At 41.9% G+C, this 22,788-nt stretch overlaps 1 protein-coding gene across 7 annotated transcripts; it reads right to left on the bottom strand.

Annotated features, from left to right (window-relative positions):
• Window positions 1–3,116: 3,116 nt before the first annotated feature.
• LOC130175954 (protein NLRC3-like) lies at window positions 3,117–22,063 on the bottom strand. 7 transcript variants are annotated; one of them, XM_056386687.1, is made up of 9 exons: window positions 21,956–22,063; window positions 20,422–20,524; window positions 20,015–20,180; window positions 18,988–19,107; window positions 9,769–10,004; window positions 7,534–9,541; window positions 6,071–6,247; window positions 4,499–4,672; window positions 3,117–4,153 (listed from the first exon to the last, which is right to left on the bottom strand). In XM_056386687.1, the coding sequence occupies exons 3-9, from the start codon at window positions 20,134–20,136 to the stop codon at window positions 4,087–4,089; spliced, it is 2,904 nt and encodes a 967-aa protein (XP_056242662.1). In that variant the 5' UTR covers window positions 20,137–20,180; window positions 20,422–20,524; window positions 21,956–22,063; the 3' UTR covers window positions 3,117–4,086. The 7 variants fall into 7 exon arrangements, with proteins under 7 accessions (XP_056242662.1, XP_056242665.1, XP_056242666.1 ...); XM_056386690.1 differs by having other exon boundaries at window positions 7,534–9,538; XM_056386691.1 differs by having other exon boundaries at window positions 9,769–9,998.
• Window positions 22,064–22,788: the final 725 nt, after the last annotated feature.

The following is a 22,788-nucleotide window of genomic DNA, read 5'->3' as shown; positions in this document are numbered from 1 at the left end:
TGTCCACCAGGAATCAAGGTTGAACTGAGTAGACTTTGGTGGTCAAAGGTCAAAGGTCAAGATGACGTTGATGTCATAAAACACTTTGTAATCATTACTCAAGCTTTCACACAAATGGGTAATATCTTGACTCTGGATGATCAGGGACCTGAAACTAGTCCGAGTGGCGGAGGGATACAACCGTGAGGAGGTGATTCTAGTTTTACTCCCAGTGAGAACGACTTCATTGACTATGGTCTCATCATCAAAGGCTCTTCTTTTACTCACCCTGTGTCACACCCTCCACAGCCCGGCCACGTGTCTCAAAGTCTGCAAATTGGCGTCGCAGTAACGTGAACGTGTGCAGTGGTTCCAAAAGGCGAACAGCATTAGGTCATTAGGTCCATGTCCCTCTTTTGGAAGCCGCTGCTCGTAAGCTTGAAGCGGTGCAGCACAGTCGGCAGTGAACGCTTTGTTCCATCGGTGGGTGGCAGCGGAGCAGAAAGCAGACTGCCTGAAGTAAATCCAAAAACCTCCAGACAGCTATTTTCAACACAGACTAAATTCAATCAATGTGCCGCGCATGGGATGTGATGCAGGAGTGAGTTGTGTTTCTTGAGTTGAGCTTGGAATCTGCAGGTATTATTGATTGTTACCATGGTAACATTGGTCTTAGGCCTGAGTTAGCCTAGTGGTAAGGTGTCTAATGTTTCCGTCTTGAAATCAGTCTTTGTTTTTGTGAAACAGTCTGACTAACATTAGACTGCTCTATGAGCAACAATTAAAACTGGCCTAACACTGCAGACCAGTCTGACATATCTTTGCAAAACTGGCCCCAGATGTTTACCTGAAGTCGGACTCTGTTATATCTAAGCCACAGTCAAAGTCTACCTTTGTGAAGCTGGCCCCATGTTCATCACACAGTCAGCCAGACTTGACCCAGTGTGACTGCAAATGGGTTCAAATCCAATAAATCGGAAAACACTCTCGTCCCTGATCAGAATGATCTTAAAACAGTTTACATATAAATTAAAGACTTACTGAACCCAAATTCTCTTTTCTCCTCCATCTGCTCAAGATTCAACAGTCCAGTTGTGCTCTAATACTGACATCTAGTGGCACTTAGACAAACATACCACATGAAATGAAATATTTCTCAACAAGTAGTAGCCTTTAAAAGTGCATATATTAATAATGTCAATATATAAATATGTGATTATTATTAATAATAACAATAATAATTATAATAATAATGTCAATATTCCTCACCTCAAGTCATAGGTAGGATGAATGGGGAATTGTTTGTCTTGAAATGATTAAAGTCTAAAAGGTCTTAAAGATTAAGCGTGTTAACACGGCATTTTAATGTTGTCTTCATACGTGTTAATTTGACGTCATGACGCGGACGTCAAACCAGACGCTTTGGACCGATCTTCCATAACATGTAAGTGAAAGCATGAACTTTCTGTGCACATCACTCACCTCGCGCTCCGTTATTCTCTCCGGATGTTTCCAGGCAACAAATGCGTCGCAACGCTCTGATAGAACTTATTGATCAAAGCTATAAACTGCCCCGGTGGATGGTGAAGATATAATTATTCCCATGGAGCAGTTTCAGCGTTGTAAAGGCGTCTCGTCAGTTAGAGAGCGTGTCTTGGCGCCAAACTCATCCCCCCTCCGTCAGGCTGGATACATGGCGGCCCGTTGGCTGAAACCCCCTTTCATCACAATTGCCTCAAATTTTGTAATCGACCCCGGTAACGCAGGGTCTTCTGCCCCTGTAAATGAGCGTCACTAGCTTGTTCCGTCAGGTGCCCCCCCGCCCCCCCCCCTCCCCTCTGTGGCACCTACCTGAGGGTCTTCATAGCTGATAGACGGCAACGCTTCCGCGCGATCATCGCCGTTAGCTAGCTCGACATCCTCCGTGGGAATCGATGTAGCTGTTCAAACCCACTCTTCGTCTTTTGCTTTTTGAAAGAGCTACTGATACTGGAGACATCTTTATTGTCGCTTGTGTTTCTTCCTTTTCTCTTTTTCTCTGTCTTTTGGCGGCCCCGTTAGGCTTTTGGCTACTGCTAGCTTCCGTTCTTTAGCTAGTTGTGATAGCTTTTCCCACAAACACTTGCTGATACAACTGATATCAGGCGCGGCACGTCCAACAAGGGCAGATATTCATCCGCTTGAAAACATAGAACTATAAAACAAAATTTCTAATGATTATTTCAGCAATATCATCTTTGCAAAGTTTGTTACAATCTAAGATAGATAACGACCGTTAATGTGGCGTCCAACCAGATTATTTGGTCAGAACTAACTATGTTTGTTAACCAGTCGATTCCACGTCTAGTGCCTCAGAAACTCAACAGCAACATGGTGCAAAATATAAAACGCATACATCCCCAATCCGACCGTCACAGAGGGACATTTCTACTCAAGTCCCCCAGGGCACCTGGCCAAGGTCGACTGTGACCTCACAAAACACATTTTTGGCCATAACTCACTAATTCATACACGAATTGTGACGCAATTTAACTCAAATATCTAACAAGATAATCAGAAGTTATGACATATTATAGACAAAAGGTCAGAGGTCAACTTCACTGTGACATCATAATGTTCTGCAAAAACATTTCGGGCCATCTTCTAATTCGGTAACTCAGAAAGGAGAGATTGTGACCATATTTCCTGTAACTGGGCTGGATGTTGGAGGAAACAGCCACGAGGAGGGAAATTTAGTTGTATTTGAGTTGGTTTGAAAGTCGACGTTTGTTGTGTTTGAAAATAAATGTCCAACACTCAAACTGACCATCAAGCATGTTGGGAGGAATCCCAATGGACTGTGTTTACCGGTTTTCTCTGTGTGCCTGTCATTCAGGATGCTCAGTTTTTCCCCCTCTCTCTCTCTCTTTAATTACAAACAAGAAAAACTAGTTTGCATGTGTTTAAAATCAGTACCATTAAAAATTAAATGCGAAACCAGACTACAGTTCTCTCCATCACCACCAGGTGTCAGCTATAACCAAACCAGCAGAGGGACTCATCACTTCTGCACTTACAGAACTGTTCAGGTCCAGGAGCAATGAACACTGCTGCCTTCAGGTGACTGTCGGAAATCTCTGAACTAAAACCTGGAGACATTTTCTTTTACCTTTTTTTTTTATTGACATTCAGCATCAAACAGATATTTCCATACAGTGTGTCTCATGTCTCATATCTCAGACAGAAAAAAAGAAAAAAAAAATATGAAAAAGAACTTGGAAACATTTTCAACTGCTGAAGTATAAGTGTTTCTGATTCAGTTCAATTAAAATCTGTCAGGATTAGATATGAACTGTGATTTATTTTTAAAATAATTTTTAGATTACTTTCAACTTTATTGCCCAACTGTCTCAGTGCAAACAGTATAGGAATGCACATACTCTACTTACAGAGATGAATAAATTACAATGAAGGAGGAAGAAGGAGAGTTCTGGTATTAGACATAATATACTTAATAAACACCTGGATATAAACGTGTACAAGGTGCAGGTCAGCTGTGTACAGTATAAATATGAACACGCCAAACGGCAGGTAAGAATACATTTTGTTTTCTTGAACTTTTGTATATTTTCTGATGTAAAGCACTTTTTTATCTGTGAATGTTGCTGTATAAATACATCTTTACTTACTTACTTTTTTACATTTATTTAGCCCCGCCCCCCCGTCCCCACAAGCTGACAGGATTGGTTCCTTAGGTTTGTGACGTATGACACTCTGGCTGCCTGAGTCTGTTGTTATGAGACTGTCATTGGTTCACTGCAGTTCAAGGTAGAAACACTCAGTCATGGTGTTGATGATTATTTCACTCATCATATGTTTAATCGACCTGTCCAGAGTGAACCCCGCCCTCGCCCAATGTCAGCTGGGATTGGCTCCAGCCCCCCTGCGCCCCTATAAGGATAAGTGCTATAGCTAATGTACGGATGTATGGATATGTCTTGTAATAGATAAAAACATCAAATGTAAGTATTAACACTTGATTTTCATGGGGGGAGTCACACAGGGAGGATGGTGGACTGGACTGTGTGTGTGACTCAGATCAGTTTAGACTGCAGAGTCATCACTGCTTCACATACACACACGCACACACACATACACACCGTCCTCTTCAATATCATTCCTATAGTTTCTCCATCTGTGGAGAGAAGCAGACAGACAACAGTTAGCAGCTTTACACATTAACACAGCTACAATTTCAACTACACCCAGAAAATTTGACCAGTTTTATCTTCCCTTCACTGGCTTCCTGTCCACATCAGATCAGACTTTAAGGTGCTTTTAAAGATGTACAAAGTTCTACATGGACTCTCTCTTCCAGACCTGTCTGACCTCCTGAAACCTTATACTCCATCTGTGTCTTTTCCTATCAGAGCCCTCTGACATCAGACTGTCTGACTCCACTGAGACATCTTTGCTCTGATACTGTGTTTAGTACAACACTGCTGAAAGTAGCATGGACTGACTCCATCCCTCTACTGACCTCAGAGTCTCCAGTCTACAGTCTGGACTCTCCACAAGATCATACAGATCCTTCATGTCTGAATCCTGCAGGTTGTTTCCTCTCAGGTCCAGGTGTCTCAGATGGGAGGGGTTGGACTTCAGAACCGAGGCCAGAAAATCACAGCTGATCTTTGACAACTTGCAGAAACTCAATCTGTGTGAAGAGTGAAATATGTAGATGAAAATCATTGATGAGAGAGAGAGAGAGAGAGAGAGAGAGGGGGAAGTGTACAAAGCACAATGAAGGTTCCACATGAAGATGTATATTAACAATAAGACTAAAACTAATAACAATAAGAAGATAATACCTACACAATGCAGTTTCTGGAGAAATTGCAGTGGGAGCGCTGCTTCTGCCCAAGCTGAAGCTAAACTGTGTCGCTGGCTGCTAAAGACAGAGCTACAACTAACTCCGTCCAACAGTCGGCCTGTCTGTTTGTGTGTCAGTTAGAATAACAGAGGGAAATTAATTGCCCAATGTTTCAGGACTAACACTGTACTGAAACATATTTCCAGTGAAAACTGTTGAAATGTGTGTAAATCATTGTCTTGTATTCAGTGTTGGAGCAGCATGTAGCGGGACTTTGGCAGAAAAGTCAGTAAAGTGGTTGATAAACACCACAGACATCAGAGGAGTCTCTAATCAGCTGATCTGAACCAGCATGAGAGAAATGGGGCAGATGGATGGTACTGCTGCCCCTTTGAAGGGCATAGTTCAAATTGTGCGAGTGTCTGTGCTTTGGTAGACACGTTGTCTGAAAGAAGATAAATTGCCTACGTTCTGGGAAAAAATGATGTGTGAAGAGTGAAGTTGTTGGCTGTGAGGACAAGTCAAACAAAATGTCTTAAAGCAGTTTCAGCCATTCTCCCACTCTAGCTGTGATGTCATCCACTCCAACCTCCTCCCATAGACTCCCATTATAAACTCAAAAACTGTCAGAAAAAGCATAAAACTTAAACTGCGAATCAAAAACTATAAAAGATATCAAAAAGCCAAATACACATAAGACAGCTGAACGTCTTGGGACCCATTTAAAGTTTAAATGACGTCTCTACCTGAAAGTATGCTGAAGTAGCTCAAAAAGTTCTGAGGATTTTAACATTCTCTCCTTTCATTTTCATAGGAGAAAAGCTGACAATATGTTTGTTATTTCGGAAATTAGGAGACATAGCGCTGAGAAAAGTAATGTCCGTAATGTCCTCATTGAGGTGCACGTTTTGACATTTGAACGGAGTTTCAGCGACAAACGGCGCGGGACTAGTGGCACGTCAAAAAAGTTGGCTGAGGAAAATTTTGTGAACTGACAAATATTGTGGGATTGCTTTTTTTCAGCAATCCCGTCAATAAGACTAGAAAGAGAAGTTACAATGATAATATGGCTAATAATAATAATAATAATAATAGTAATAATAATGTAATGTTATAACAATAATAATAATGACATAAATAATTGAATACTGTTAAAAGGATGTAAGAACCACTTAAAGTATATAGGAAATACTTGCATTAATATATGCAAAAGATTACAACAGCTCCCGTCAGTGAACTGACCTCAGAGTCTCCAGTCGACAGTTTGGACTCTCCAGTCCAGCAGACAGGATCCTCACTCCTGAATCCTGTAGGTTAGGGTTGTGACTCAGGTCCAGGTCTCTCAGGTGGGAGGGGTTGGACTTCAGAGCTGAGGCCACGACTTCACAGTGAGTCTCTAAGAGCCCACAATAATCAAGTCTGTAATTAGAGAAAATATAAAATCTGTTAGAATCAAATCAGACAATTTGTAGTAAAAAATACACTCAATGTATATGATGAGAAAACAAGATAATGTTCTGCTAATGATCTGCTCTTCACATCTGTGGTTCAGATCATCTTCTCTTATTGTGTTTGACACGCAACAATAATTCTCACTGTCTCAGACCTGCAGAGCTTGGATGAATGGGAATCTTAGTTTTGCAGATAAAGGAGGGAAAATTATGTCACGTCACCTTGGAGCCGGATCCTACTATTGTCATGGATTCACAGTTATTAAGTGAAACTCCACCCCTCATCTAGACGATTATCAAGTTCAATATCCTGAAGCTAGAGGTGATACATGTCAAGCAGAATGCACGTATCATCATACAACAGACACAAGTCGAACACAGGAGACATGAACCTGACAGTCAAAGGGAAGATGACACAACTGATTTGGCTGATCCTGGCTGAATATTCAGGTTGAAGTTATGAAGGACGTTTTAGTGATAATGAGAGGTATTCAGCGTCTCATGGATAGATCCTCTTCCCCTCATTCCTCCTCTAAATATTCATCCAAATGTGAGTCGTCTACAGGGAAGAGAGACCCTGCACGCAACCTACTGGCAATTCCTCAAGTAGAACAGCAAGCTGTTCAATTTCCAAGTGTTAAATCACCACAACACTAGTCATAGTCCTGTCCATCACCCTGTTGCTGTTGCCTTTCCAATGCCCATTTCCGTAACATGTCAATCCTTGATGCTGCAGTTCGTTCACCTGGTCTGCCTAGGCAATCCTCTCTTCATGAGACCTGCTAACTTCTAGCTTTTCTTCAGCTCTACCAAAGGGCCACCCACGAAGTCCATGTGTTCAGCCTTTGAATCCTCCAGCTGAAAACCCTACTCAGCCTCTTGTTTCTTTCTCCTGTGCTTCTCACCCAAGCCATTGCAGCTCTTGATGAACGTTATGGGCAACCTAGACAACTGGCATTAAAGAAGCTCAGCAAAATCATGGATCTCCCCCCTATTACAGTATGTGATGTCTCCACACGAGAGCCACAGAGTAAACATAGATAGAACATTAAAAAATAAATGTATCATCTAACAATTAATTACAATTTAACAAAAGAACCTTTTATTAACTTATTACAACCAAGGGAAACTCTACATTTTGGCCCTCACAGCATTTACTGTTATATACAGGTATATACCGTGTTTACATGAAGTTGACTAAACTACTGATCTGATCTACTGATCAATAACTATAATGATCATGTCTGGACTCACTCAGCCTTCCTGCAGTTCCTCACAGCTGGGATCAGTCTCCGTCGTCCCTCCCCTGATGTGTTGAACTTCTTCAGGTCCAACTCATCCAGAACCTCCTCTGACATCTGCAGCATGTAGGCCAGAGCTGAGCAGTTGATGTCAGAGAGTTTCTCCTCTGATCTGTTCTTTGACTTCAGGAACTCTTGGATCTCCTGATGAACTGAGTGATCCTTCATCTCCATCAGACAGTAGAAGAGGTTGATGCTTCTGTCAGGAGAGATAAAATAACTCTTCATCTCCTTCAGGTTGTTGATGGCTCTCTGGATGGTTTCTGGACTGTTCTCTGTCTGACCCAGCAGATCTCCTAAGAGTCTCTGGTTGGACTCCAGAGAGAGGCCATGAAGGAAGCGAACAAACAGGTCCAGGTGACCATTTTCACTTCTGAAGGATTTCTCCATGGCTCTCCTCAGGAACTCATCCAGGGTTAAATCAAAATGTTTTTTCCCCAGGAAGTTCTTCAGGACCTCTGTCTTCCTGTTGGTGTAACAGTGGAACATGTAGACTGCAGCCAGAAACTCCTGAACGCTCAGATGAACAAAGCAGTAGACTGTTTTCTGGAAGATCACACTCTCTCTTCTGAAGATCTCAGTACAAAGTCCTGAGTACACCGAGGCCTCTGTGACATCAAGACCACACTGCTCCAGGTCTTCTTGGTAGAACATGATGTTTCCTTTCTCCAGATGTTCAAACGCCAGCCTCCCCAGCTTCAGAAGAACTTCCCCGTCAGCCTCCGTCAGCTCCTGTGGACTCGTCTCACGTCCCTCATGGTACTTGTTGTTCTTCCTCTGTGTCTGAACCAGCAGGAAGTGTGAGTACAGGTCAGTCAGGGTCTGGGGCAGCTCTCCTCTCTGGTCTGTGGTCAACATGTGCTCCAGAACTGTAGCAGTGATCCAGCAGAAGACTGGGACTTGACACATGATGTGGAGGCTCCTGGACGTCTTGATGTGTGAGATGATTCTGCTGGACAGCTCTTCATCACTGGATCTCCTCCTGAAGTACTCCTCCTTCTGGGCGTCAGCAAAGCCATGTACTTCTGTTACCCTGTCCACACATGTAGGAGGGATCTGATTGGCCGCGGCAGGTCTGGAAGTTATCCAGACGAGAGCCGAGGGAAGCAGATTCCCCCTGATGAGGTTTGTCAGCAGCACGTTGACTGATGACTCCTGTGTGACATCAGACACAGACTTCCTGTTGTTGAAATCCAGTGACAGTCTGCTTTCATCCAGGCCGTCAAAGATGAACAGAACTTTACAGACAGCGAGCTGCTCTGCTGTGACCTTCTGTAATGTTGGATGGAAAACATGGAGCAGCCTGAGAAGACTGTACTGCTGATCTCTGATCAGGTTCAGCTCCCTGAACGAAAGCAGAACCAGCAGACTGACATCTTGGTTCTCCAAGCCCTCTGCCCAGTCCAGAGAGAACTTCTGCACCGAGAAGGTTTTTCCAACGCCAGCGACGCCGTTGGTCAGAACCACTCTGATGGGTCTCTGCTGGTCAGGTGAAATTTTAGAGACGTCTTCTCTCTGTTGGACAGGTAGGACTTCACAGATATGGCGTCTCTGTTGGACAGGTAAGGCTTTAGAGATGTCTTCTCTCTCTTGGACAGGTAAGGTTTCAAAGATGTCGTGTCTCTGTCGGACAGGTAAGACTTTAGAGATGCGGCGTCTCTGTTGGTCAGGTGAGACTTTAAAGACGTCTTCTCTGTGTTGGTCAGGTAAGACTTTAAAGATGTCGTGGCACCTGATTGGAGCGTCATGGAGGGTCTTCTTCTTGGAAGTTGTCTCCAGCTGCCTCACCTCATGTTGGGTATTAACCTCTTCACTCTGTCCCTCTGTGATGTAGAGCTCAGTGTAGATCCTGTTGAGGAGGGTTCCACTTCCTGTTCCATCAGTTCCTTCAGTCACATGTTCACATCTGCTCCTCAGACTGATCTTATGTTGATGTAAAACCTCCTGCAGACCACTATCTGCTGAAAGAGAAGAGACAACGTCAGACTGAAGAAACAGAATCTGAGAATCTGATGATTATTTTCATCAGCTGCAGAAAAACTAAAGACAACAAAGAAAAGATTTTAATGTTGTGGTATTTATAATCATCTTAAAGGTCGATGCTGTGTGATGTAATAAATGACTCTGTATAAAACAACAAGTCCTGGTTTCAGAATGATGACATCATCATACAGATGTTCAGTCTCACTTTGTTCAGTGCTGGTCTGACTGGCTGTCTGCAGTCCAGGTCTTGTTCTGGGTCTTTTTCCACACTGGGGACAGGAGGAGTCTCCTGAAGAACCAGACTGGTCCCAGTATGAGGTGATGCACTGTCTGCAGAACCAGTGTCCACAGCTGGTAGAGACTGGATCCTTCAGGACGTCCTGACACAGAGCACAGCTGGACGGCTGCTCCTCCACAGAGACACCTCTCCTCTTCCTCTTCCTGTGAAGACATTTCTTTATCACTAACATGTCACAGTCACAGGTCGACATCTGTGTTGTGATTGGTTGCCAACCTCAAGGGGGCAGGTTTTAAGTAATATGAGTCGTACTGAGGGCAGACACCAGGGGAAGCTTTAAAACATCTGGACCATCAGTAATTCCATGCTACTGGTTGGTCGTCAACATACCCACCCCTTGTTGATGGAGGGGCTACGCTTCATATACGTTAGGCTGTATGTAAGCCTCGGCTGTGGGCTCTTGCTAGTGGGAACATTTGGGCTGCGTACCAATCATGTGTCTTATGCACAACTGTGAATCAGTATTTGGGACAGTCCATTTGAGTGGTTCAGGTGCTCTGCTCCAGCTCCGCCCCCTCACCTGCTCTGTCTCAACTTCCTCTACAGGTTCTCATTTTGTCCAGAAGGTGAACAACAAATGAGTGTTTTCATCCAATCATATTTTCTTTCTAAACACACGTGTGGAGTTTAACAGGAAAACAGTTTCACCACTGATCAGAATGATCTTAAACAGTTTATATATAAATCAAAGACTTACTGAACCCAAATTCTCTTTCCTCCTCCTCTGCTCAAAATTCAACAGTCCATTTGTGCTCTAATACTGACACTTAGACAAACAACACATGAAATGAACATGTCAATTATAAGAGATTTATTTATTTACTTTTTGTCTTCGTACTCTGTAAAACGGCCTTGGGTACCTTGAAAGGAGCTATAAAAATCTAATTTATTATAATTATTATTATTATGATACTGAAGTTACACTTTTATCAATAGGTCGTAGCCAATAAAACATGCAGATATTAATAATGTCAACATTCCTAACCTCAAGTCGTAGGTAGGTTGAATGGGGAATTGTTTCGTCTCTTGAAACAATGAAGGTCTTTGTCGTTTCCCCTCAGAAATGAATGAAGTGGTAGCACCCAAAGTTTAACCTTTTTACCACGTCCAAAAGATGTTTTGGACCAATCCGTGTGTCGGAGCCCATTGACTTATTTTAAATATTTGTTTAACATAATAATTGTTTTTGGATTATTTGTAAATTAAGTTGAAAATTAATTTCTATGGGTAAAATAAGAAAAGGAATTAAGAAAGAATTAATATTTATTATTATTATTGTAATGTATTGTTGATTAGGATCCTCCTCCTCCTTGTCGCCCGTGATTACAGGGGGACCACAGCTGGCTTCTTTGTGTCTTTTTGCCTGTTGGATTGAGTGAGGCATGGGAGGAAATGATACAGTTTTTCGACCGCTAAATACGTTAACAATAACAATAAAGACTCTAAACTATAAGTCAACCTAAGTTTCTTTTCCTTTTTTATTTATTCATTTGTTTATATACCGAAAGTCAACCGGAGATCGTTTTTTGTTTATAGGAGTAAAAACCAAGTTTTTAGTTGAAGCCATCTCCGTGCGTGCTTATTTTGTTTTAGTGAGTCGTAGCCCTCCTCCTCACAGACTGTTCTTTTATTTTGAACTTTTTTGAATCATTTTTGACTTCGTTGGAATACAAGAGCAGCCATAATAAGTCGAAAAACTTCACGGACGACTGGAAAGAAGACGGAGAATCCGCGGATTCAAGCAATCGCTCCACTCGCTGATAGAAACAATGGAGAGGCCAGCTGGCGTGAGTAAAATCAGCTGATCGATGGAATTTAAGAAGGAATGCGCCGCTGCGCTACAAGTAAGCAATTGGACACTATTGAATGCAAAGTTGTGGACTGTGGATGTGGATTGGAATAAAACGGGGATGTTTGAAGGATGTTTAAGGATCGGCTAAACTGAAGTTAAAGGAATTTGTGCGATCATGTCTGACTCCCAGGGGACCGCTGTGGAGAAGAAGGCAATTGAGCCACAGGACGTGCGCAAATCACGGCTTGCTTCACGTAAAGCCAGATTGGGAGCATGCACGAGGAAGTTGAATGAAATAAAGACTTTGATGGATGACGCTGGAAATGTTGATAAAGTCAGTGATGCGTTAGAAGTGTTTAAAGGAACAGTGGATGAATTTATGAATGTTCATGAATCTGTGCAACAACTTCTAACAGAGGAAGAAAAGGATGATGATTATGTTGACTGGTATGAACCCAGAATAACTAACCTGAATTATTTTATCAAAGAAGTTGAATCATGGAAAAGAGAGATTGCACAATCGAAAGTTGGACCACTGGACAGCATGTCAAATGTTTCACGCAGATCAAAGTCTTCCACTTCTTCAGAGCTCAAAAAGGCCCAAGCAGATCAGGCTGCTGCCCTGGCCCGAGCCGCTGCATTGAAAGAAAAACATGCTTTGCAGCTGGAGGAAATCAAACTGAAATCAAAGATGGAGCAAATGGAGTTGGATGCGGACCTCGCAGCATCAGCTGCTAAAATAAAAGTACTTCAGAGTGAAGAGGATGATCAGGAAGCTCCAGTTGATTATATGCAGGAGTATTATGACTCTCGTCAGGAACCAGAAACAATGGAGAGCCAAGTGGATTTTGTGCAATTGGGTGCCATACCCAAAACCCCACTTCACCAAACCATCCTAAGTCTCCACCGACCATCACCTACAACAGCTACAAGAGGTACCAAAACATCAGACAAACCCCAAAACAAAAGGTCAACTAAAAGACATGAAACAGAAATTGAAAATCACAGTCACACCATAACTCATGCAGCACAAGATTATTCAGATATGGCTGTTAATGATGCTCGTAATAACTTGGATGTGGTTATCCAAAAACAAAGTGACATTGCAGAACTTATTGTCTCACAGCAAAGGCTGTCTAGGTTACCTGCCAGAGAAATTTGTGTGTTTGATGGTAACCCATTGGCATATCAGTCTTTTATTCATGCATTTGAACACTTGGTTGAAGACAATACTAAAATTAATCAGGACAAGCTCTACTACCTTGAGCAATTTACCTCTGGTTTGCCTAGAGAACTGGTTCGCAGCTGTTTGCACATGGAGGGGGGCAGAGGTTATCATGAAGCAAAACAACTTTTGAAGGAGCACTTTGGGAATGAAATTAAAATTTCTGGTGCTTACCTGGAAAAGGCCTTGAACTGGACAGCAATTAAAGCTGAGGATGGGAAAATGCTGCATGCATATGCAATGTATTTGAGAGGATGCTGTAATGTAATGCAGGACTTACAGTATTTAGAGGAACTTGAGATCCCATCGAACTTAAGGCTAATAGCATCCAAGTTGCCCTACAAACTCCGTGAAAGATGGCGAACCACAGCCTATGAGACACAACAGAAGACTGGCAGAAGAATCAGATTTCAGCACTTTGTGGATTTTGTGGAAAAACAGGCTAAAATGCTTTTGGATCCGTTGTTTGGAGACATTCAAGACCAAATACCGACAAAAAAGTTTATCCCAAGAGGCAAAAGTGAATCGAAACCAATAAGAAGCAAAAACAGCAGCTTTGCTACCTCAGTAGCAGTGAATACAGAGAAAGCAGGATGCACTGTAAAACAATCATCTGTTCCACAACAACCTTGTCAAACCGCAATCAGCTCTTCCTGTGGATTCTGCCATGGGAAACACACACTTATAGACTGTTCACAATTCAAAACACAGTTACGTGATGACAAAGTTGAATTTTTAAGAAGCCATGGACATTGTTTTGGTTGCTTAGTAAAAGGTCATCTGAGCAAAAACTGCAAGAAACGATTAATGTGTCAAGTTTGTCAAATGAAGCATCCTACTGTACTCCATATTCACAGTGCAAAATGCTCAAAACAGGAAAATCAAGTAATGCCCACTGCTGAGACGGAAGAGACCCCCATAAGCAGTGCTCTTGTTTCAGCAGGTGATGCAACTGGGGCCGGGAGGGACTGTGCACTTGCAATTGTTCCGGTAAGAGTTAAAGTGGCGAAAGGGAGTAAATATGTTCAAACCTATGCCTTCCTCGACCCAGGCAGCACCGCAACATTTTGCACCGAAAATCTAATGAACCTGTTAAATAAGAAAGGACGTAAAACAAAAATACTTTTGCGAACAATGGGACAGGAAAAGCCCACAGGGACCTATGAGGTCAAAGGACTGGAGGTGGGAGATTTGGAAGGCTGTACATATCTGGACCTGCCGAAAGTTTACACACAAACTAAAATCCCTGTGTCAAAAGAAAACATAATCACACAAGCTGATGTGAAAAGATGGCCTCACCTCAGTGGAATCCAGTTAAAGGAAATTGAGGCAGAGGTTGAGCTCCTCATTGGGACTGATGTTCCCCGAGCGATGGAGCCATGGAAAATAATAAATAGTCATGCTAATGGACCATATGCAGTGCAAACCTTGCTGGGGTGGGTGGTAACTGGACCGATCAGTGTTGATAGTGCGGCAGAACAAGCTGGGCCCATTGCGGTGTTGAGTAACAGAATCTCTGTGGTTGAGTTGAAGGATTTACTCATCAGACAATATAACCAGGATTTCTCAGAGAATAGGTATGAAGAGAAAATTGAGATGTCTGTCGAGGATAAACGTTTCATGGAGATTGCTTCCAGCTCAGCATTTCTCAAAAGTGGCCACTATCATCTCCCACTGCCCTTCAGAGATGAAGCCAAGGTCATGCCAGATAATTATGATATGGTAAAAGAACGCACATTGCAACTCTTGAAGAAATTCAAGAGGAATAAGACATATGCTGAAGAATACACCACCTTCATGGAGGACATTCTCAAAAAAGGTTATGCAGAAAAGGTTCCACCTCAGCAGCTTAACAAAGAAGACGGACGGATCTGGTACATCCCACATCATGGCGTCTACCACAAACGAAAGCTTAAACTGAGAGTGGTATTTGACTGCGCATCATCATTTAAAGGAACGTCTCTAAACAAGGAGCTCCTTCAGGGGCCAGACTTAACAAACACCCTCATTGGAGTTCTCTTGAGGTTTCGCCAAGACCGAATTGCAGTTATGGCAGACATTGAGGCGATGTTTTATCAAGTTCATGTTGATGAAAAGGACAGAGACCTTCTAAGATTTCTATGGTGGCCAGAGGGTGATATCAGCAAACCACTGGATGTTTACAGGATGAAAGTTCACCTCTTTGGTGCCGTATCTTCCTCGAGCATCGCTAATTTTGCCCTGCGTCAAACTGCTGACGACAATCAAAAGCATTACTCTGATGAAGTTGTGAGAACCATCAAAAGTAACTTTTATGTGGATGATTGCCTCAGATCTGTAGCAACGGTGGATCAGGCTATAAAGCTCGTCAAAGATCTCACTGAAGCCTGCAAACAGGGTGGCTTCACGTTGACAAAATGGATCAGCAATAACTGGAAGGTGTTGGAGAGTATTCCTGAGCATCACAGAGCAAAGACTGTCAAAGAGCTGAACCTCGATAAAGAAAAGTTGAAAGAGCAAGCCACAGTTGAGCCTGCACTTGGAATCTATTGGAACACTCTAAGTGACACCTTCAGCTTTAAAGTGACTGTCAATAGCCGTCCTGCTACCAGAAGAGGTATACTCTCCATAGTAAGTTCAGTTTATGACCCCTTAGGTTTTCTCTCTCCTTTCATCCTAAAAGCCAAACAACTACTCCAAGAGCTCTGCAAATCCAGGTATGGATGGGATCAAATTATTCCACAGGAATTTGCGAGGCCATGGCAAAGATGGATCGAGGAGTTAAGCCATTTGCGTGGATTTCAAGTGACAAGATGCATCAAGCCTGAGAACTTTGACCCAGTGGTGACTGCTGAGCTTCATCACTTCTGCGATGCAAGTGAGTCAGGTTACGGTACAGTAAGCTACCTTAGACTCACAAATCATGAAGGCAAAGTTCACATCTCCTTCATATTTGGAAAATCCAGGGTCTCACCTCTCAAACAAATTACCATTCCCAGGCTTGAACTCACTGCAGCAACAGTGGCTGTAAAAGTGGATCGGATGCTGAGGAAGGAATTACACTTACCTCTTACAGATTCAACTTTCTGGACAGACAGTACATCTGTATTGAAATACATCCACAATCAAACAAAGAGATTTCACACATTTGTATCCAACAGAGTTGCAGTGATCCATGATCTATCCCACACAAGCCAGTGGAAGCACATAAATTCAAAAGACAATCCGGCCGACGACGCCTCCCGGGGGATGCATGTGGAATCTTTCTTAAGGTCAAAATGGCTGAAAGGTCCTGAATACCTTGGCAGAGACAAAAAAACATGGCCGAAAATCACACAAAGTTTAGAAAAAATATCAGCAAATGACCCTGAGGTGAGAAAACAGGTTACAGTCAACAGTGTGCAGATTGAAAAACAACATCCAATATGCTCATTAATAAGATATCATTCATCATGGAACCGACTTCAGAGATCTGTGGCATGGATATTAAAGGCAAAAAAACTACTTCGACTACTGAGTCACCTAAAAAAGAGCCAGACACACGTGGGTGCACAAACAAAGAAAAAATTAAAAGACGAACAAAGAACACGAAACCTATCAGTGGAGGACATGCAAGAAGCTGAGAGGGTTATTATTTGTTTTGAACAAAGGTGCTACTTCAGCCCAGAGTTTACTTCCCTGGAAAATGGCAAAACCCTCAGTTCAAGAAGCACCATCAACAAGCTGGATCCAATACTTGATAATGGCATCTTGCGAGTAGGAGGTAGAATAAACAAATGTGCAATGCCAATGCACCAGAAGAATCCGATTATTCTCCCTAAAGATTCTCATATATCCAACCTCATCCTACGTCATATCCATCATCAAGTTGGACACTCAGGAAGAAGCCATATGCTTTCCAGGCTAAGTCAGAGGTTTTGGCTCCCTCATGCAAACTCCTTAGCAAGGAAAATCATCAGGAACTGTGTATTTTGCAGACGCATGCAAACAAAACCTGGAGAACAGAAAATGGCCGATCTTCCTGAGGATCGTTTATATCCAGATTTACCACCTTTTAGTCACGTTGGCATTGACTACTTCGGCCCTATTGAAGTGAAGAGAGGCCGAGCTCAGGTGAAACGGTGGGGGGTCATCTTCACTTGCCTGGTGAGTCGAGCTATTCACCTGGAGATGGCAAACTTCCTAACCACAGACTCATGCATAAACGCTATACGCAGATTCATCTGCAGAAGAGGATCAGTTTTAAGTATCAGGACTGACTGTGGAACTAACTTTGTGGGGGCCCAAAAAGAACTGCAAGAAGCTTTGAAAGAGCTAAATCATCAGAAGATTCAAAACACTCTTTTGTCAGAGGGAATAAAATGGACATTTAACCCACCTTTTGGAGCCCATCACGGAGGAGTTTGGGAGAGGCTCATTAGACTAGTCAAAAAGAGCCTCACCTCAGTTTTAAAACAACAAACATTGAATGATGAAACTCTGTCGACAGCCCTGTGTGAGGTAGAAGCAATCCTGAATGACAGGCCAATAACCACAGCGTCAAGTGATACCAATGATTTGGAGCCATTAACCCCAAACCATTTGCTTCTGCTAAAGGCGAAAACATCTATGCCACCAGGAGTTTTTGAGAAAAATGACCAATATTCAAGAAAGAGATGGAGACAAGCACAGTATCTCGCAGATCTGTTCTGGAGACGTTGGACAAATGAGTATCTTCCTCTCATGCAAGAAAGAAGCAAGTGGAACACCAAAAGGAGGAACCTCAGCCCAGGGGATGTGGTCATCCTGGTGGATAACACAGCACCAAGGAGTGCTTGGATTATGGGCCGTGTTACCAGGATATTCCCAGATGCCAAGGGCCTTGTGAGAAGCGCTTTGGTTAAAACCAAGGCCAGCGTAGTTCAAAGACCCATAGACAAACTCTGTCTTTTGATGGAGGCTGATGAATGAATTTATGTTGTTATTCTTTTTTGGCTCCTTTGAATGTTATTCATGTAATTGTTTTCCTATGGCCAACAATTAGGGGCCGGGATGTCGGAGCCCATTGACTTATTTTAAATATTTGTTTAACATAATAATTGTTTTTGGATTATTTGTAAATTAAGTTGAAAATTAATTTCTATGGGTAAAATAAGAAAAGGAATTAAGAAAGAATTAATATTTATTATTATTATTGTAATGTATTGTTGATTAGGATCCTCCTCCTCCTTGTCGCCCGTGATTACAGGGGGACCACAGCTGGCTTCTTTGTGTCTTTTTGCCTGTTGGATTGAGTGAGGCATGGGAGGAAATGATACAGTTTTTCGACCGCTAAATACGTTAACAATAACAATAAAGACTCTAAACTATAAGTCAACCTAAGTTTCTTTTCCTTTTTTATTTATTCATTTGTTTATATACCGAAAGTCAACCGGAGATCGTTTTTTGTTTATAGGAGTAAAAACCAAGTTTTTAGTTGAAGCCATCTCCGTGCGTGCTTATTTTGTTTTAGTGAGTCGTAGCCCTCCTCCTCACAGACTGTTCTTTTATTTTGAACTTTTTTGAATCATTTTTGACTTCGTTGGAATACAAGAGCAGCCATAATACCGTGTTCCACTATATGATCTTTCCGACACCATTTTGACGTCTCGTGTGGTTCTGTGTGATTACGCCTATTCAGAGTTACGTCCCTGTCTTTCAGTCTGCAGACAGACCCAGTCTCACAGACAGGGACAGGCGCTGTATTACACCCAAAGTACGGCATTTTAAAATGAATTTGTATCATTGGTTAAAAAAACCAAAAACAATTCAGACAAAATGTTGAAAATGTCCTTTAACTCTAATCTTTACTGTGATTTATCTTAAAGACTCAGACGTGTGAATCATTAAAGTGTCTCCTCCAACATGGAGACACTGTGTTTCTTCTCTGTCCTTCTGTTCACGGACAGGTCTACAGACTGGTGGAGCGTTCACAGCTGTTCATATGAAATCAGCTGATTGTGGGCGTGTCTGATTCCACCTATGGAAACTGTAGAGGTGGCGTTCAGGCTCGTGTTCGTGCACCAACTTTCAGGTTGATGAAACAGTAACATGAGAACGCTCTGCTTTATAAATCTATTTATTATATCTGTAAACAGAAACAGTCTCTTACTGTGAGTCTGAGGGTCCAGGTTCATCACTGAAGTTTATAAGATCTCCTTTGGACTGGTCACTCTTCATAGACAGACAGATGGATCCTGGAGACTCTGCTCTCTGTCTGTGGTTCTGACCTCTGCAAATACAAACATGTGTTTAATCACATCACATCGATCACTGATCAATTCTCTGATGACAGAGTCAATGTTAATGTCAAGCTCATGTTTTCTTGCGTGTTACTCAATACATGATTGAAGTTTGGAAATCAATCAATACACTGTTAATGTCAATATGAAAACTCTCCATTTCATTTGTTTTATTATCTCTCTACACAACGATTTAGTGATGACTTCAACTGCTCAACAACGTATAAATATATTTCACCGGATTATGTGAACTGTGGATCATTTATTTCATCACTCGGAGGATAAAAATGGCGGCACGTTGTTCCGGTTGCCATGGCAGCTCTACACTGAAGTGACACTGAAGTAGCAGCTTTAGAGTTCACAATGTAAAATACAGAACAAAATGAATTAAGTTCAGGAGAGACTGTCCTAGTTCTCAGGGTTTATCACAGCAGGATATTTGATATTTAGTCAAGAATTCTGACTAAATATTTGCTCTGTGCTCCTCTTCCTCCACTCAATCACTCATTTTCTGGACTCCATTGGTTCCTACTGAAATGTAAATCTTTACATATATATATATATATAGTTTCCTTTTTAAAAAGAATCAGTAATTCCCTGAAACAGCTGCTCACTGTAGATTTAATCAAACAAACTAACTGTGTACACTCTGCTCCACCTCGGCCCTTTAATTACCGACATCTTTAAATCTCGTGTTCATCAGCTGAAGGAGAAATATGGAAAGTAAAAAGTCAGAATATTCTTTGTTTGTATATTTTCTCAGGAAACCAGCGACCTCAGCAGTCAGTATGAATACACTGAAGTTATTATCTGCGTCACAACAGCAGCTGTTACAGGAAGTGAGTTTTACTGCAGCAGCTCTGCACTAAACACTGTTAGAGTTTAAAGGTCTCTTACTGTGAGTCTGAGGGTCCAGGTTCATCACTGAAGACTGGAGGTTCGTCTTTAGACCAGTCACTCCTCATAGACAGACAGCTGGGTCCTGGAGACTCTGCTCTGTCCTCCACACAAACACTCATCTTCAGGACTTCAGTCAGTCTGACAGAGAAACCACTAAAACTGACTGAGATAAAACACACACAAGAGTTCAGACAATATGTTGAAGAGACACACCCAAAAATACCAGGAAACACAACACACACACACACACACACACACACACACACGCAGCTTCTTATTTCGTCTTTTCCTCTCAGTGTCTTCATGTGGACAGAAGTTCACTCTGACTCTTCTTCTCTCCTCAGAGAGAAACTGACTCAGAAACTTTGACAGTAAAATAATAATAATGTTGTTTTAACACTCACCAGCCTCAGTCGACAGTTTCCTGCTGCTGCGCTGCCCTTTTAAAATGGCGTCTGAACAACAGAGACATCAGCTGAATACTTTCACTTTCAGTTCTTCTCCAATCTGCAAGAAATCACATGACTTTGTTTACATCTGTGTGTGTGTGTGTGTGTGTGTGTTTACCAGTTAGAAGTTGTTTAAAGTTGTTGTAATTTCACGAGTCTTTAATCATTTACAACTAATGTTCTTTCAAGTAAATCAAATTTAACTTTATGTTGTTATCACAGACTAACTATATAATAAACTGTATAAATAATGTTAATGATCATGACTCTTTGGTGGGTAAATGGTGTTTTCATGTGTTCAGCCTCCACTGCAGCTCTGATGAGGACAACACCACACATCCAGGTCAAACTTTAATTGATAACAACTTGAGCCACAGTTAGTTTGACACTGGTGTTAGGTGATGGATCCGGGCCCTGAACAACAGCTGGTTAATGTCGACCTCTGGCTTGGTCCTGGGAGTCCTGTTGGCAGGTGTCACTGAAGGACTGACTCACTTTCAGTTCAATAATGTTCATAGGATTTTACATGGAGCTACTTTATTATTGTAAGAAGTGGGGGAAGTCCATAGTGGTGGAAAGTCACTAAATACATTTACTCAAGTACTGTTCACTTGAGTATTTCTATGTTACTTTATACTTTTACATTTCAACATCTCAAGGCAGATTTGGCTTTTTCCTTTAACATTAACAGATTATTGATACAAAAGATAAAGCAACTGATAAATTATGACGTATTAATATAATTAAGCTCCTCAAAGTTAGCTCCGCCTTCACCAGCTGCAACATTAATGCATTTTCTTTTAATAATTACAACAATAACATTATTTAGAAACGAGACATCCTGCATAATGAATCAACCGTTACAGAAACTCTTCAGAAACATCTTTGCTACCGCTCAACAACACTGACCCATGACACAACGTCACCAACAAACAGTCTGTAGGAGTCACATCAGCAGAAACAGCAGTGATGGTAAAAACAGTCTGCTGTCATTAAGGATCATTCTGTTGTTGTTCTACATCTCTCTCAGGTTCATCAGCTTCAGGAAAAATATGCAGGAGAAATAAGTCAAACCAGCGACCTCAGTATGAATACACTGAAGTTATTATCTGCGCCACAACAGCAGCTGTAACAGGAAGTGAGTTTTACTGCAGCAGCTCTGCACTAAACACTGTTAGAGTTTAAAGGTCTCTTACTTTGTGTCTGCAACACTGACTGTGAGATAAGACGCACACAAGAGTCAGGACAATCTGTTCAAGAGACACACTGAAAATAACAGGAAAAACAACACACACACACACACACACACACACACACACGCACACACACACACACACACACACACACACACGCAGCTTCTTATTTCGTCTTTTCCTCTCAGTGTCTTCATGTGGACAGAAGTTCACTCTGACTCTTCTTCTCTCCTCAGAGAGAAACTGACTCAGAAACTTTGACAGTAAAATAATAATAATGTTGTTTTAACACTCACCAGCCTCAGTCGAAGGTTTCCTGCTGCTGCGCTGCCCTTTTAAAATGGCGTCTGAACAACAGAGACATCAGCTGAATACTTTCACTTTTGACTCCTCCTCCCCTCTGCAAGAAATCACATGACTCTTACGTGTGTGCGTGTGTGTGCGTGTGTGTGTGTGTTGTTTACCAGTTGCATGAATTTCCCCTAGGGGATAAATAAAGTATCTTTTTATCAAGTTGTTTAAATTAGTTTTAATTTCATGACTCTGTCTTTTAAAATTATGACAGTTCTTTTAACTAAATTTAACAATTTCTATAGACTTACTAAATAATACACTATAAATGTTTATCATGACAGACAAACATAAACAATAATAATGGATGCATACAGAGAAATGAATGGTCCCTTTGGTGTTTGACACTGATCTCTAAGAAAGGACCAATGAATGAATCTATCGATCTATCTGTTTATCTATCTATCTGTCTATCTGCTCGTGGATACGATATCTCAGTAACACCTCAAGTGTCCACCAGGAATCAAGGTTGAACTGAGTAGACTTTGGTGGTCAAAGGTCAAAGGTCAAGATGACGTTGATGTCATAAAACACTTTGTAATCATTACTCAAGCTTTCACACAAATGGGTAATATCTTGACTCTGGATGATCAGGGACCTGAAACTAGTCCGAGTGGCGGAGGGATACAACCGTGAGGAGGTGATTCTAGTTTTACTCCCAGTGAGAACGACTTCATTGACTATGGTCTCATCATCAAAGGCTCTTCTTTTACTCACCCTGTGTCACACCCTCCACAGCCCGGCCACGTGTCTCAAAGTCTGCAAATTGGCGTCGCAG

Source organism: Seriola aureovittata, chromosome 10, assembly GCF_021018895.1.
Source record: "Seriola aureovittata isolate HTS-2021-v1 ecotype China chromosome 10, ASM2101889v1, whole genome shotgun sequence".
Lineage (NCBI taxonomy): Eukaryota > Metazoa > Chordata > Actinopteri > Carangiformes > Carangidae > Seriola > Seriola aureovittata.
This window is presented reverse-complemented; position numbering and strand designations above follow the sequence as displayed.

Bases quoted from the DNA above. Each gene is read 5' to 3' on its own strand.
- LOC130175954 (XM_056386687.1), bottom strand. From the start codon at position 20,136: ATGAGTGTTTGTGTGGAGGACAGAGCAGAGTCTCCAGGACCCAGCTGT. The intron at 19,108-20,014 runs GTAAGAGACCTT...TTGTATTTGCAG, and splicing joins CCTGGACCCTCAGACTCACA to AGGTCAGAACCACAGACAGA. The intron at 10,005-18,987 runs GTAAGAGACTGT...ATGTCTTCACAG, and splicing joins CCTGGACCCTCAGACTCACA to GAAGAGGAAGAGGAGAGGTG.